This window comes from Rhinolophus sinicus, linkage group LG03 (genome assembly GCF_036562045.2).
Source record: "Rhinolophus sinicus isolate RSC01 linkage group LG03, ASM3656204v1, whole genome shotgun sequence".
NCBI lineage: Eukaryota > Metazoa > Chordata > Mammalia > Chiroptera > Rhinolophidae > Rhinolophus > Rhinolophus sinicus.
Genome location: NC_133753.1, coordinates 135,689,146 through 135,705,840, shown reverse-complemented (window position 1 = coordinate 135,705,840; position 16,695 = coordinate 135,689,146). Strand labels below are relative to the sequence as shown.

At 39.0% G+C, this 16,695-nt stretch overlaps 1 protein-coding gene across 1 annotated transcript in view; it reads right to left on the bottom strand.

Moving 5' to 3' along the window:
• Nucleotides 1-16,695, bottom strand: part of PCSK1 (proprotein convertase subtilisin/kexin type 1) — a 38,176-nt gene that overhangs the window by 3,777 nt on the left and 17,704 nt on the right. The window contains exons 7-13 of the mRNA XM_019727905.2: nucleotides 16,396-16,568; nucleotides 14,803-15,015; nucleotides 12,224-12,324; nucleotides 4,070-4,303; nucleotides 2,714-2,871; nucleotides 1,211-1,344; nucleotides 89-247 (exon numbers count right to left, since the gene is read on the bottom strand). Coding sequence (XP_019583464.2) covers nucleotides 89-247; nucleotides 1,211-1,344; nucleotides 2,714-2,871; nucleotides 4,070-4,303; nucleotides 12,224-12,324; nucleotides 14,803-15,015; nucleotides 16,396-16,568 — 1,172 coding nt within the window. The remainder of the gene's footprint in view (nucleotides 1-88; nucleotides 248-1,210; nucleotides 1,345-2,713; nucleotides 2,872-4,069; nucleotides 4,304-12,223; nucleotides 12,325-14,802; nucleotides 15,016-16,395; nucleotides 16,569-16,695) is intronic.

Sequence of the window (16,695 nt, the reverse complement as noted above, 5' to 3'; positions counted from 1 at the left end):
TGCCTTCAAGTCAGCGGCAGCTTCCCTCACTACGCTGTCTACTACAATTCACAAGAGAGCATGCCCAGAAGAACATAGCTGCACAGACCTCCCCCAACTCCGTCTTCTCCACCCCTCTTCTGTCATTCTGCACGGTGTTGTAGGATGTGTACACACGAGGCTGCTTCATGTGTTCTGGCTGAGAAGAGGTCCCATGCAAAATCAACTTCCAGTTCACGATTCTTCCCTCATTTTGCATTCTTCCGGACTGGTGAACAAGCATACATAATTTTAGGGTGTGTTCTGAGTAACATTACAACAAGCTCCTTCAAAATATCTGAAAAGGATTTCATAGTGAAAATGCAATTTAAAAAGTCTGTGCATTCCATGTGTAGAGCTTTGTGTACAAAGGAGTAACTCACTGGATTCACTCTTTCTAGGAGAATTGACAGTTTACAGGCTGAAGGATTTAAACACTGATTAATTGCTTCATGTAATTAAAAAAGAACTCTCTAGATGAACATCCTTTTCTATATTGGGTGTGTTCTTGAAAAGTTGACTGTAACTTCTATAAACAGAATTATATTTACCAATTATCAACTCGTAGACACATTCCATTGGGGAAAAAAAAGTCAGCTTCTATGGAGCATTATAAATAGCCTTCAGCATTAATCAGCCTGTTAAACACTGTACATTTATGGGAAGAGTAATACTTTGCAGAGGCTCAGCAACTGTGTTAAAATTAATGTGCTGAAATCTAAAATATCTAAAAATGAAATCTAAAAGTGTAAATAAAATTTGGTAGACTTGATATAAAATAGAAAGCTACTTCTAAATAGCAGTAAGTATTTGTAAGAGTTCCTTCATGTACCCCAGCAGAGTGTGATAGCAAAGCTGGTTGAGCATTTAACTCTATTTGTGAATAAAGCTCATTCTGGTGGCTGAGTAGGTCACGTGGCTGGCTACGTTCTGACATGGGAACACTTGGATTTGTCCCAGTCTATCATGTTGTGTATGAGACTATGTTCTCTTCCTTATTCTATGGCCAGTGCCTAACGTTTTTTATTTTTTTAACCTTTGCAGCCAAGTGGGCAGGACACCTTTTCCTTACTTCTACTAAGGCATACTCAAAGTTCCTTAGGGCCCTGATTAATGATGACAACAACATTCAAACTCCTTCAAAGTGTTTAAAAGTGAGCTTGTGTCTCTGCAGCCTTTCATTCATACTTACCATGTCTGTAATTCGCAAAGTCCAGGTGCCTACTGGATTCTCTCCCCATGTGTGAACAGACATGAAGTCCCAATTTTTAAAGCCATTTGGAGATGTATCCCGCTCTCTTTCAGCCAATAGAACAGTGTTGGTTCCTATTTTCATGCAACAAACACAAGTTAATGAAAGTTCTAACAGCTATGACAGTAGGACACACTCTAGTATCTGAAAATAAAGATGAAAGCTAGGAGAGATTAGTCCTCCAAATTTCCCATTTGAGCATAAGACCAGGATAGAGACATTCACAAGGAAAAAAAAAAATTTATCCACAGTACTTCACACATTGCCAGGCATATAATAAGTTCTTAATAAATATTGTGGAAAAATAAATAATGAATGAATATATTGATTAAGGTTTATTTGAATAAGGAGAACTCAGAAAATGACATTCACAAACTACATTAAAGAAGAGTCAAAGACCTAAAATACATTTTAAAGGAGCTATCATTTTGAAATTTAAGAGGAAATCCTGAAAATTTAAAAGGTGCCTGAGTCTATAATCTAGTGTAGACATAAAAAAATTAAGCTGTATTAATTTAATAATCTCTTGTCATAAAAAAAACAAAACTGGTAGTGGGAGTAACTCTAAATCTTCAAATCCAAGCTCTCTATAGATCAATAAATAATTTTTCTAAGTGACAAGGTCAAATTAACTACAAGGCCATCGATGAAAAAGCATTCCACCAATATTTCAGGCCAATTCTAAGATATCTGAAAAGCATAATTCACAGAGCCTGATCCAAGCCTCTAAGAAGTTCATATCTTAGAAGGTAATTTAGAGATAGCACATCTTTCCTCATAACATCACCTGCAGAGATTGCATTTAGTCAGAGATTGAATCCTACCAAAACATGAAAGAGTTTTGGGGCAACTTCTCCTGGTTGGATTATGGTTTGTGTTTACAATCTCTTTCCCATCCAAGGTCTTATCCGAATTAGTACCCTCTCAGGAAAGAGCAAATGTCCACATATCGTATCATATTGCCTTAATCAGATCATTATGGAAAATTTGTTAGTCTTTTCAATCCTCTTTCATGGATCAGAATTCTCAGTTTTTTAATCATTTGGATGTGTCTGATTAATCTCTTAGCTTAATTAATTATCAGAGTAATTTTCACTAATGTGTTACCTGAGAGAAAAGAATGATAGATCAGTAATGACCTGGGAAAATGAACACAGTTTGAAAATGTGTAACTCCAGAAAGATGTATTAATTGATATTATTTAAATGGACCTCATTCTCTGCTTATTAAAGGACCAGTGAGAATGAGCAGAGCAGTGTTCTGATGAAAACAAAAAACAAAAACAAAGAAGCATATCTTTTTTTAAGATCCAAAAACATCTTTTGGGAGATTTAGTCCTATAAATAAACAAAAACACTAATTGATCTGAAATAATTCAATTTATGCTTACAATTTTAAGTAAATGGTTAAGAAGAAATTTTTGAAGTTTAAAAACAATTTTACCAGCAGCAGAAGTGAGTGTGACATGAAGGTCTCCTCTTCGGGAATATTCAATTGTTGCTTCAAATTGTACATGTTCCAGGGACTTGATAGCATTTTCCTGGTCCTCACAAGCTCTTGTTGGAATTTCAATGATAACTTCCCCATTTGCTTTCAGGGCTCTAAATATATTAAAGAATCATCAATAAATAAAATGTATCTCTTCTGCCTTGCAGTTTATGCAAATATGTACATATCAGTCTTGACTGGATACGCAACTAAACTGTTGTGTCTCCCTATTATGAGTAGAACCCAATTCAGGATTAGCTAGAAATGATTTTTAATGCATAGAGAATGGAAAGCTTTTTACAGAAACAGAAAAAAAAAATTCTACAGTTTTTATGAAAGCACAAAAGACTACAAATAGCCAAATCGATCTTGAGAAAGAACGAAACTGGGGGCATCATCATTCCTGATTTCAAAATCTATTAGAAAGCTACAGTAATCAAAACATAAGTTACTGGCATAAAGACAGACATATAGACAAATGGAACAGAATAGAGAACCCAGTTAAGTGTTCTTAGCACAAGAAAAAGAAAAGAAAATAGTTAAGAGCACAGATACTTGAATATAATGCTATTTTATATCGAATCAGATTCAGGCAGGTTTGCCTGGGACTCATCAGAAGTGGTCTATTACTGCAATAGACCCTCTTAAGAAGACCTTCTGAAGAAATGATTTTTATCTTCCTAATGTATGCCCCCCAAGACTCCCACACTTGGGTATTTTATGTGAATGGATCTTCAGTATAATCATAGTTGCCATGATAGAATCAACAAAAGAGTCATAGCAGATTCTGCTTCTGTGGCTAGATGTAGTGGGCCAGATAATGGTCTATGTAAAAGCAGTATGATAAAGGATATTTCATGGGAGAAAGGTCATGAATCACATAGCACTGTGGCATGAAGTGAGGCTCTTGAGGAAAGAGATTTTGGATAATACTGGTTGGCCAAACAGTATTTCATCAATTCTAAAATGCATTTTTTTTAATGCTTTAACATCTTTGAATTTGAGATGACTCTTAAAATTGATGAGTGATAATAGTTTAATTAGCAATGTTTTTTCTTAGTGGTATATGAGTCAACAGTGCAACTTAAACTCACTGCTAGATGGTAAGTAAGCTATGAGAGGAAAATGCAAATATGCTCATATTATTTTCAGATCTTTGATCTCTCAATGATTCCCCCACGGACGCACAGGGAACATGGTAAATGCTACCTTCATCTACTTCAGAAGGGTAGGTGAGAAAAGAATTAAGCAAAGTGACAAACATCATATCCCATAGTGCCATGGGCGCACATTAATTCCTGAGAAACTCACCTGGGCTCAAAGTCTTTGTCCTTGACAACACACTCTTTCTTCTCAGGCACACTCTTCCAGGTTCTTGGATCAGCTAAATCCACCAGAGCTTTGGCATTTAGCAATCCGAATCCAAATCGGCTGTTCACCATCAAGCCTGCTCCATTCTTTTTCCATCCAGGGTTATTGGCCAACGGGTCATACTCAGAGGTCCAGACAACCAAGTGCTGCATATCTCGCCAGGTGAGATTTGGACTAGAGGGAAAGTGACCCAAAATATCTTTCAGGGACAAAATAAAGTTGCCTTGCAAAACCAAGTGCTAAAAACAAGCATCTCTTTTCAGAGATTAGGAAGTGCCTTTTGTAACTATACTTATATAATTCTGGGGTACTTACTATTGGTATGTCTGCCATTCAAAATTCCAAATACAGCACTGAAAACTTCTCCCCATACCATGCAAGTTAAGCGCTTCCTAGTACGAGTAAAACTTTGTCCTCAGGATCGTAGAAGTGTACAACTTGGTGCATGGTTTCTAATCACTTAAATTTAAGTGGAACCAAAATTAAAAATGACAGCGAATCCTTTGTGTCTTCCAGTCTCCTGCTGCCCATGAACAGCCTTGGCCCTTTTGGCTTTATGAACCCACAGATAAGGCCTTGACTTCCTTCTTAAGAAGACTCAGATCGTAAAGACATGGGCTGGCCGCCTACTCATACTTTCTGCCTCTTTTCTTTATATATCAAAAGTGTTGAGAAATTCTGAGCTGCTTGAGCTCACTCTTGCAAGGCACTATGCTGAACATTGTGGGGATATTCAAGGAGGTGGTTCTTGCTTTTCAGAAGCTTACAATCCAGTATCAGAGCTAAGTCTTTTTATAACTATAATATATCTGTCGAATGCCGTGTTCATGACATAATGCATTGTAGGAGTTTGGAGGAGAGAGAATTCTTTGGGGATGGGAAAATCTAGAGGGCTTTGCTGGGAGGACGTGTTTGAACAGAACTTTGAAGAGTGGGTAGAAAGTGGAGAAATGGAGTGAGGGAAAAGAGGACGAGGCAGTGGGGCAAAACCTGCGAGGGAGGAAAATACAGGATGTGGCCAAAGTATAGAGAGTGGTCGGGTTTGCTGGAGCAGGGAGAGCTGATGGGGAGTATTGAACCCGACGGTGAGAACCTTGACTGCCAGGGAGAGGAGCTTACACTTTCTCCTTTGGGCAACGGGGAATCACAGAGGATTTTTGAGCAAGGAAATGGTATAATCACAAGTCTTAATAAAACTAATTTAGCAACAATATAAAGATAAGTTAGAGATGTGTGGGGTTGTCGGGTTTAGTACTATAATGCTGATGAAGCCTTTCCTGATTACTATTTAAAATTTCAATTCTCCCCACATACTGCTGGGCTCTCTTTTCCTTCTATCGGCCTACCTTTTCCTTTTATAGCACTTACCAACTTTTAGCACACTGGGCAACTCATTTGTTTTGTATATTAATAACATCTGTCTCCCCTGCTGAATTAGCTATGAGATTTTAATCAATCTTGTTCTCTGATGTGTACCTAGCACTCAGAAATATTCTAGGCACAGAGTATATGCTGAGTAAATACTGGTTGGTTGAATGATTGAATGTGCCTAAGTGTTAAATAGCCCTAATAGAGTTTTAAAACTTATTGCTATTAGTCATTGGATTCTTTCAAGATCTCAAGTTTTTCCTCAGCTTTAAGACCTGCATTGTTTCTGTCAAGCCAATCAAGCATTATTTAATACATACGTGCCCGAGTGTTTCATCCTCAATGTTTCTATCTTAGGTTGTGAAACAGCCTTTAGAGGAATCTGACTCAATTTGCTATTTTCTCCTTAGACTCAATAATAAACTGGTTCAATTGTCCCGGGTGACAAGAAAGAGGCAATATACATTGCTAAACACCGAGGAGTCTGGCTCCTGGTTCATAGCCCAGGTCTCCTTACAGGTATTGCGAAGGCTACCCAGCAGGCCTGACCGGGAAGCTCCCTCCCCACACCAGCCTGGGTGCACAGCCCGCGCATCACGGCCTCTCCAGGGAGTTGGAGTCCAGGACACAGGACTCCTTGGTCAAGCTCTTCCCATATTTACATTCCTAGCCCCCCATGCCTTCATTCTTAAGTCTCCTTATCTGAGAACTTGGGCAGAGGCCTTCAGGCGCTTCTGCTGAGGCTTCCCTATGGGGGAGTGGGGTAAGCCTTGAAGACATTTTATCCCCATTCTGACTCAGTACCCAGTATTTCTCCACTCCTAACCTTAACTCAAGCTCTACCCCTACCCCAGAGTTCAGGAAATGACCAGAGCCCTTTGTTGGGGCTTCCTCAACAGTGAGATGGCCCCCATGAATGTGCTGCTCCACCTGACCCTTGACTGGGGCACCTTTCCATGGGGGAAAATGGACTGAGGAGTTATTTTTTTCTCTGGGTTTAGACTCTGGCTTATGCCATCACAATAAGCAATTAAAAGCTTAACTCTTTCATTCTTGGTTTGTTGCTTTAATTGGGTTCCAAAGTGCTTGCACCATAACCACCTTGCACACTTGTAAATAGTGAAAATTCTTCTTGTCCGTCCTAAATCTACTGAATGAAAATATCTCAGTGCAGGGCGTGATTTTATACAGAGGCTGCCAAAAAAACATATACACATTTTAAGAAGTGTGTATTAATATTTAATACTAATTGTAACACTCAATATATACCGATAGCAAAAGATGAATACAAGTCACATTTGACTTCTGCAATTACCAGAGGTGCTCAGAGTGGTTACCATCAGCATCCAGACCCTTCTGATTACAGCGAACTACTGCTTGAGCATAGATAACATCTCTTAAAATGTATATACATTTTTTTGGCACCCCCATTATTTATATTTGAAGAAAACTGTCTGGCTAGTTCTATGTTATAGCTAAGATAATGAATTGGAAAAAAGAATACAAGCATACAACTAAGACAATTAGAAGTCATTTCAAATTATGGGAGTCAGAATAGGGAATACTAGAAGGCATATTAAACTATATTCTACCACCAAAGACCTGTGTGACCTTAAGCAAGTCATTTAGCTCCCTTGGCCTGAGTTGATTTACCTGTAAGAATTGAGGGTTGAGTATAATCATCTCCAGAATTCCTTACTATTCAGACCTCCTATCTGCCCAATATCATAAATACCTCATTGTAGATTTTGTTTCCACAATGGCCATCCCACATTCAGGAATAATTAACTAGCTGAGGAGCAGTGGCTATTTTCTTAAGGTGGAAACATTCTGTCCTATAAAGCATTTTATTGGAATTCTTGCTTCCTTCCAGAGTTTTAAAGGAAGTTTTGGGTAAAGGCTTCTTATCAAGATGGTCAATGGGCAACACACCACCTTCCTATTTGGACTATGAGTGTGAGGCGTATGGAAGTTGGAATCAGGAAGTGGACTAAGGAGGCATAAGGCAGGGGCCTGATAATCATGGGAATCAAACATAGGCTTCCTCTCTTTCTATAGCAGAGCATTTATTTTACATTTAGTTCCCGGTTTTCTTGTTTTTTATTTTATTTTTTTTACCTCTTCTTTGCAAAATATTCAAGGGGGCTTCATTGTCATGCAATTTGGAAAATTAAGCCTATTTTCCTAACAGATTTATTCTTCATTTATGTGATTGCATTTCATAAATGAAAAAGGGCTGCTCATAATAGTGCATCTCATTCCTGACAGCCTTCCTTTGTTAATTAGTGCTCAATAGCATCCACAATAATTAAAAACTCTAAAACTGCATTGGGTTGCTAATCAAGCCTATGTTTATAGAAAATAAGGGTTGTGCAATTAAACATTGATATTAAGCATTGCTTCTAATTAGAAGAGAGTAGGTAAAGTCATCTACACATAAAACTCTAAAGTGAAAAAGTCTTAGAGGCTATCTAGTTCAGCCTCTAATCACACCTATATAAGCCAAGCATGTTGTAGATTTTCTAACCTGGAGACTTTCCAACATTTCACAACCCACTGAGTCAAGGATTTTTTTCATGTTATTTATCCAAAGGTTTCATGCATCATTGAAAGTTTATTTCCCTTTCTCCAGCCTTTAATGAAAACAGAAGATTGGTTCATCTGTTTGTTTAATATCTCCAAAGATGTAAAGGGATTCAATGTTTCACTACAGAATTTTTGCTCTCTATTAAAAATTATCCTGATTCCTTTGCTCTCTCCATAGGACACTGAGGTTACTGTCTGCCATCTTTCTTGTATACTAATTATTAATACATAATAATGGTGCCATAGGCATTTATCCAAGGAATGCCTCTCTGTTTAATGTCTATTAAGTACCTGGATGGGCGTCTTCACAATCATAGCTGGATGAGGTTGCAGGAAAAAACAGTTGTAAATTAACTCTATAGCAGTTATTTCTCAAAATTGGGTTAAGGTAACTATTAGCATTAAAACTGCCTAGGATACTTGTTAAAAATGGGAATTCCTAGGCTAAACCCCAGAAACATCTGCATCTGAGTTGCTGGCAATAGGGCCTGGGACTCTGCATACTAGATAAACTCCCAAGGTGATTATTACGGATGCTGGTATTTGAGAAACACTCTTCTTGGTAAAGAAGTTCCTCTATCACATTTGAGCCAGAAACCACTCTCTCTTTCCCTCTCCTCTTCCCATTCCCCAGTGCTCCAGCTACATTATATTTAATGCAGCATAGTAAGTAGGTAGCTTGTGACAAGGAGCCTTTTATGAGACACTCATAAACACAGGCGAGTTAGGATGTTCCTTTATCAGCCTTAATCTTATTAACCCCCCTTTTTTCGAGGGGATGGCAGGCTGCCACTCAACTGTTGCTCTCCCTCACAGTGCCATGGCAGACAGTGTAGCGTAGTTGCTGATAGCACAGGCTTTGGGGTCAGACTTTTGTTTGAATCTCTTCGTGGGATCTTGGTTACACATTTCAACCTCTCTAAGTCTGTTTCTTCATTTATAAAATGCAACTAATAGTTGCTATGCCACAAAGATGTTGTAAGGATTAGAATTAATATTGTACATAAAGAGGTTAGCACAGTGTCTGGCTCATAGTAAGAGCTTGATAAATACTGATTGTTACTATTCTTGATAAATTTAGCCCAGAGTTCTTTGGTTTCCATAGTTGTTCCTTGAGGACCGGCACATGATTAAATGATTTTCCCAATCTTGATCGGGAAACTTCTAGAAATTCTGGCATTCTGATTTTCTGAAATAATTGTTTTGGTATGGAGTTCAGACAGCTGTCCATTTGAGAAAAGACATCTCAAAAACCTGTATGTACTTTGGCAGGATATATATAAATGTTAAGACAGATTATGTCCATTTTACTGATGACTGAATCAAAATCAAAGGAATTAAATTCTTATTATATGCACCAGGGAGATCATAGACTCTTAATGTCTCTTAAATTATGAACAGTGTGCGAATCTGATGGAACCTAGAAACCATTCCCCAGAACAATACACACACAAACAACTCTGCATCTAGTTTCAAAGACGTACAGGGACTCCTGGAAACTCATGGGTGTGTTTCATAGCAACACATGGCCCACTACTTTATAAATGGTCCATGAGAAATTAAATGAGATTAATGAAGCTAGATTATTCTTAGATCATTTTCTCCGGGTACAGACAAAGAAGGTTTGAAATTTTAGAAATCAGAGATTGCAATGTTAAGATTTCAGTTTTTCTATAAAATTAACATTACATCTGTTCAGCTAGATGAGTATTTCTATGTAGTGATCACTAGACAAGGATGGGCCTGGCTAGTTATAGTGACATGTTGGGTAGAAAAGAGAATATTTGTTTTAACAGCTCCCTGGAGCTATATCTTGAAATCATAAATATCATAAGCCTGTTTCACCAGCTGTATGTAACTGCTTGCCTTCATAGGACCTTACTTTTCTTCCACTCTGGACCTCTCACCACCAATCTCAACAATTCATGTTGGATGATCTATTAGGTTGGTACAAAAGTAATTGCAGTTTAAAAGGTTAAAAGTCATTGCAAAAACAGTAATTACTTTTGCACCAACCTAATATACACGCTGACACCTTCCATTTCCATTTGGAGAATCTCAGGGAAGAAGTTCGAAAAAAATCATCTGCTCTGACCCCTCCGTTTTATAGATGGCAAATTGAGCCCTCAATTGGGAGTAACTTGCCTGTGTAAACTCACAGAGTTAGTCATATACCTAGAACCGGAAGCCAGGTGTTCCTTGTACTTTTCACTGCTTAGATTATTTTTCCTTGTATTGGGTTTGGATTTGCTGATGCCAATCTTAGCTCGTGCCCATAGACTTTGCCCTCTGTCTACTCCCTTCCTGTTACAAGTGAACTCAGATTCTAAACATAGTTCTTCTGTTGGGCCCAAGAGTTTCAAGGGCCCCTCTGTTGCCAGTTGAGCACCTGGCTTGACTCTTCCCTTACCAGACATCCCAGCTTGTCCAAGGAGGTAGACTCTTGGTATGAGCCTTGTGAGGCCTAGCTTGCTTAGCCACTGTGGCCATCTCACAGCTGAGATACCAGGGGCTGAATCATACCTCCACAGGTTGCCCTGGGGGCTCTTGGAGCCACTCTGAACTCTCTTGGACAAAGACTCAGCCACTTCAGGACTCTTCCAGCTGTGGCAGGAACCATGGTTTTCCACTCTTCCATTACTGCAAACCTTGTGTACTGAATATGACATGAGGACACTGCTTTGTTCCCTCTCTAGAGAACATGGCTGTTCTTCTAGGGTATCGTCCTTATTAGGTAGGATAGAAGTTTACAAGTTTAATCACTTCCTCTATCATGCAACCATAGCGCCTGACTTGACATTTAAATATTTCTTTCCACACAACATTAGAAACTAGAAATGAGGACGAATAAAAGTTGTGGACATACAATGTGAACCAATTAGATGCTTTTCCTCTGTATTAAGTATTGGACTATTAGGTACCTATTATGAGGAAAAATGTTACATCCATTTTTAACATTAGACACAAAAATAAATTCCAGGGGAATTTAGGACCTAAATATAGGAAAGGAAGCATCATAAAAGACATATAAATAAATGTTTATCTAATTTTGGGGTTGTAAAGATTTTTCTGAGTGTAAAAACTAAGGAAAAAGCCTTAAAGAAAAAAGACTGACAAATATAATTGCATACATATTAACCTCATTACATTAAAAATTATGTGTAAATAAAATGAAAAGGTAAATGTCAAACTAACCAGGCATTAATAACTTTTCTGAACTAAGGCCATAAAACAAAATCAAGGTCATAAACAAGCAATCACACGTGATAAATGGCCAAAGAATATAAAGTGTTGAGCTTCATTAGTAATGAAATAAAAGCATATGAAGATGAGATACCATTTTCATGTATTAAAATAGCAAACATTTTAAAAGGTAATAAAAGTAGCTTTAATAAGGGTTTAGGAAACTGGCCCTTTCACACATATACTACTAGTGGAAATATAAAATGTTACAGTCTTTCTAGACAGTAACCTGGCAATATGTATATCAAAACCATTGCAACATGCTTGCCCTTTGACCCAAAAATTCAATTCTGAATGTTTATCCCAAAGAAATTATCAGAGATGACAACCAATATTTATGGACAAGGGTATTTAAGCATGATTAGGTATAAATAAAATTTTCATTTATATAACGGAATACTATGAAAAGATAAAAATCCTGTTTTTCATTCTCACGTCCCCTGACATGTTGGGCTTATATAACCTGACAAAGGATGTTTTATAAACTTATCTTTCCTAATACCACCCACAGGAAATTATCTGAACAAAGTATTTCCTGGTGGGAATAAACAGAAGTGAGAAGGCCTTGCAGCTGAGTCAGAGGAGAACTGGGAGGAAAGCATGAGTTTTTAAAGGTCAAGGAATACTGATGGAGACATGAGAAAGTATTATATTATTAACATATGTTAATATAGTTATTAACGTAGGGTGGATTAAAAATGACAACATAATGCGTGTATTGAGATTTTGTGAGATACGTGTACATTAAATCTACACTGAGATGCTAACAGGAAGAGAGCTTACTTTTATTATTTTTTTGTGGTTTTCTACCGTCACCACGTATTCAGCAAACGATATACATTACTATCAAGGAGAAGCAGCCTTAGTAAAGGTGATGAGAAGCTTTCTGGGCCTTACTTTGCTTCCAGGGCCAGAGCGAAGATGCCAGCGGCCAGGGGTGCCGAGGCCGAGGTGCCGGTGTGAGTCTCTGTGCAGTCATTGTGCAGGTCCGCGCTCGTCTGCGTGGCATCAGGAAGGAAAGAAACGTGGGAGAACATGTGAAGAGTGCGATCCTGTCCCGGGGGGTTCACCGCACCGAGCGCTGCATCTGCTGTGATCAGGAAACTCAGCTGATTCGATTCCCTACTTCCTCCTCTAAACCATAGGCGGATGTGTGCCATCTGCTCATATTTTAGTTCCCTCTCCTCTATATGCAACTTGTCTATAATTCTGGCATCAGGATGCCTTTTCTGGGGATGCAGTACTCCCACTATGAATATTTTCTCCTCTGAGACTCCCAAATGAAATGCTGTCTGGAAAAAGGGACTGTTTCAGAATCACTGTGAATCAAGCTGGCCCATTAATCATCAGGCCCATTGTGTTGGGTCAGGCAGATTTAGAAATTCTGCCTCATGCAAAATTCCCTTTTGCCTTCAGACTGACATTTGACTCTCTCCAGCACAAGAATGTAAAGCAATTCTGATTTTGGCCACTCGAACTACCTGCCCAAAATGTGTCTAGGGTGTGGTCTGCACTCACTGTTGATGTAATTTGATGTACATGAGTGAGTGCATGTTGATGAAAATGATGAGTTTTCCAAGTGGAAAATGTGCTAGACTTAGACCTGGGTCGCAATTCTAAAACTGCAATTCAGTAGATGTATCCCATGGGCAAGTCACTTTGTTTCCCCATCTGTAAAACGAAGTTGACATTTCCTGACTCATATTCTGAGGCTGAAATGAGATCCTGTCCGTGAAAGCACTTTTACACAATATTATCACACGTAGAGAATTACCCAGAATCATTGTAGCTTAATTGAAGACATTGCCAAGATGAAGGGAAGAACCCTAAAAGACTTCCAATCAGTCTGCCATAAGGACCACAGTGCTGCTGGTTGAACACGTAGTTGGGCCAAAGGATTACTAACAAGACACCCACCCAGGCTCCCACACTGTGGTTTTAAGCTAGAGATTTCAAGGTGTGGGAGGGAGGTGTAAAAAAATAATTTGATCTATTATCACCTCCTTTGGCTTCCCACTTGGAGTTGCTGAACTTCTCAAATTATGGTGGCTCTGCTCGTCAGAGGGTTGCGGAAGAAAGGTTGCCCTTTTTACCTGTTGACGTAAGTGAGCCCCCAGAGATAACAGTGCTGACGAAGAGGTTTGCGTAAGAGAGGGCTATGTTAGTACAGCCATCGCAAATAGAATTCACCAGCTGTCTCTCCTAGGGCTGATTTACCTAAGGACGAATCTTTACAAAGATGGAAATTCTTCCTCCTACTTTAGCACAGAGAAGTTCAGATGAGGGACAGCCTATATGAAATGGTGACTGTGAAATGCATAACAGGCCATTTTCTCACAAGCAACTGTGGACGACAGCCAGGGGCTCTGAACACAAGTGGAAAACATGCTGATGTGCCACATGCAAAAGCTATAAAATATGCCCACCATAAAGAAGCCCTGGATAGAATGTCACTGTCTATTATTTGTATAATCGAAGATATGGGCGTGGGAGGGAGGCCAGTGCTTTTAAGTGAAGACCACAGTTGTAGTGTCTAAACTGGAGTAGATGGGAAAAGCAGGCCGAGTTCCAGAATAGGGATCCTGTTTGAGGAAGACAGGAGTTCTAAGAATTTTGTTGAGATGCTAGTAATATGAATTTTACAAACATTTCAAGGTCTAATTATTATGGGGTTCACCCATAGTCTGATTGGATCGTGACCTGTTATTTCACTGAGATTAGGATCTACATACTTTAGCTTCTTGGTTCTTTTTGTGTCAGGAGTTAAATTGGGGGCTTTAAAATTTTAAATTAAAAGTGCCTCTCTGTTCTCAAGGCCTCAGAATGGTCCTCCCTTGTCGTGCCCTTGAAGGGAAATCCAGTAATTGCCCTTGGCAGTCTGACTCATGGAAGTGAAGGCACAGCCAAGCGTGGGCTGAAGATGCTCTCTGAGCATGTAACTTTCCTGAACTGCTTATTTGGATGCTGAGAAGTTCACCTCAGGGGAAATTTAGACTGTTATTTTCCTGTAGGTCATTTGTTCTTAGGAGACATAGCTGGTGTACACACTGTATTTTTATCATCTGCTGGAGGGCAAGTCAGACCATAACCCTGCTATTACAGGATTAATAAGGAGAGGGTGATAAAGCCCCTACAACCCTGAAATCTCCTTTAAGGCTCTTTTCAGGGAGGCATCACACAAGCTGAAGAGACATTTGGAATCTCGGCCCATTTGTAATGACAGATTGGTGGCTTCTCAGCGCTGAGTTTAAAAATGACCGAGAGGCAACATCCTCTTGGCAGAGGCGTCATTGTCCCTTTGAGAGAAAACCTCCCAGTATGTGCCAGCCTTTCTAGTGAGTAAAGCATGAGTCTCCCCAACTGAGACATGAAGCTTCAACAAATCGATTTTACCAAAGATACTGACCAAAGGATACTTTGGAATGCAAGCCATGCTCTTCTCCCCAAGCAGAGAGCGTTAGACAAAAGCAACATACGATTCTCTGGTCGGTGTAATCCCCACTGCTGTATGAGGTGGCCAGTGTGGAGGAGCACTTCTCAGCGTACCAGGGGGACAGGCCCTGCTGCGAGGCGCTGCTGATGGAGATGGTGTAGATGCTGTCCGTGTACCCATCACAGTCACAGTTATCTCCCTGACGCCCCCCATTGCCAGAAGCCCAGACAAAGATGGAGCCCTTTCCTTGTCTCCCCTAAAGGAAAAGCCAGAATATATCACATCAATTAACATCTATTGTAGTCACAGTCACACCCCAATGAAATCTCCAACAAATACATGCATGAAGTTCATGGAGACAGTTATCTGTAGTCTGTTTCAACTCCAGGTCCTCCAGCATCAGTATTGGAAATCTCACGAGACTTCATATTATAAGCCACTGGGTTCTGGCTCTGCCAGCCCTCTTTTATCTGGACCCTCGCTGGGATGGAGAGACTGCTTTTCTTTCCTTTTTTTGCTTTAATATGCGGATTCATAGTCTGGCCTTCAGCTCTCGCTCCTATTTTTTCACTCTTCCCTTGGCTTATATCACTACCCTTGAATTTTTGAACTTCATCTCTTTCTTTCTGCTTGAATCTTCTGGCTGACTGATAGAATGACAAAATCAGGCATTATTCAGATCTGCTTTGCAGCTGCATTAAAAGGGACTATTCCATTGAATGGAACTCGTCAAGGCCACTCTTTCTATGATTTTTCAATGTGTGTTCTCCAAAGTTTCTTCTTTTGTTTCACCCTGTGTAGAACAAGGCCTTAGAATCTTGGCAACAATGCAGTAAACCCAAGTGACAGAACAGCACGACCAAAGCACATGTATTCACCAGGCATGTGCAGAGTTATATTTAAGAGTACATTTTCAGAGCACTTGCAAGAAGTCTAGGTACTAGTTTACCTAGTGTAAAAATTCAAAAACGGCAGGAAAATGAGAAAGGACACATCCAAGTGTTTTGTAAGTAAATATCCTAAGAGTAATGAATCTTTTTGTTGAATGTCAGATCCAAATGGGAAAAGAAATCTCTAAACCTTTAACTTCCATCCATCTGAAGAATGACTTGGCTCTCTAAATGCATTTTAAGTCATAACCAACTACCATGTTTCCCCAAACATAATACCTAGCCAGACCATCAACTCTAATGCATCTTTTGGAGCAAAAATTAATATAATACCTGGTGTTATATTGTATAAGACCCGGTATTATATTATATTACACCTGGTGTTATACGATATGATATTATATGATATATTATATTATATAAGATCTGGTATTACATTATATTATATCATATTATATTATACCCAGTATTATATTATATTATATTATATTATATTATATTATATTATATTATATTATATTATATTATACCTGGTCATATTATATGACAATAAGACTGGGTCTTATATTAATTTTTGCTACAAAAGACACATTAGAGCTGATGGTCCAGCTAGGTTTTATTTTCGGGTAAAGACGATACAAGAAATTCACAACCATTTCTTTCCATATGAGCTAAATTTTCTTCCCTTCTCCTCATATCCAAAAGGTCAGGTTCCATTTCAGGTGGATCCATGTTAAGCATCTTACCTGTTTAACACCATATTCAAAAGCCTTCTGGGCTAGTCGGCCAGGCCCCTCCACAGTTTTCCCATCATCATTCGGGCCCCAGCTCGCACTGTAAATATCCACATGTCCAGGATTGAATCCAATTGAACTCGCTTCAATAGCATCGGTCACAATGCCATCCAACATTCTTATGCCTGAACAGCAAAACAAACAAACACATAAGTTGATGTCAGTATGTACATGTAGGATGGCACAATGCTTTTAATATTCATTTCTTAAAAGGACCATCAAAAGAGTCAAAAGCAGGGTAATCATTGGATA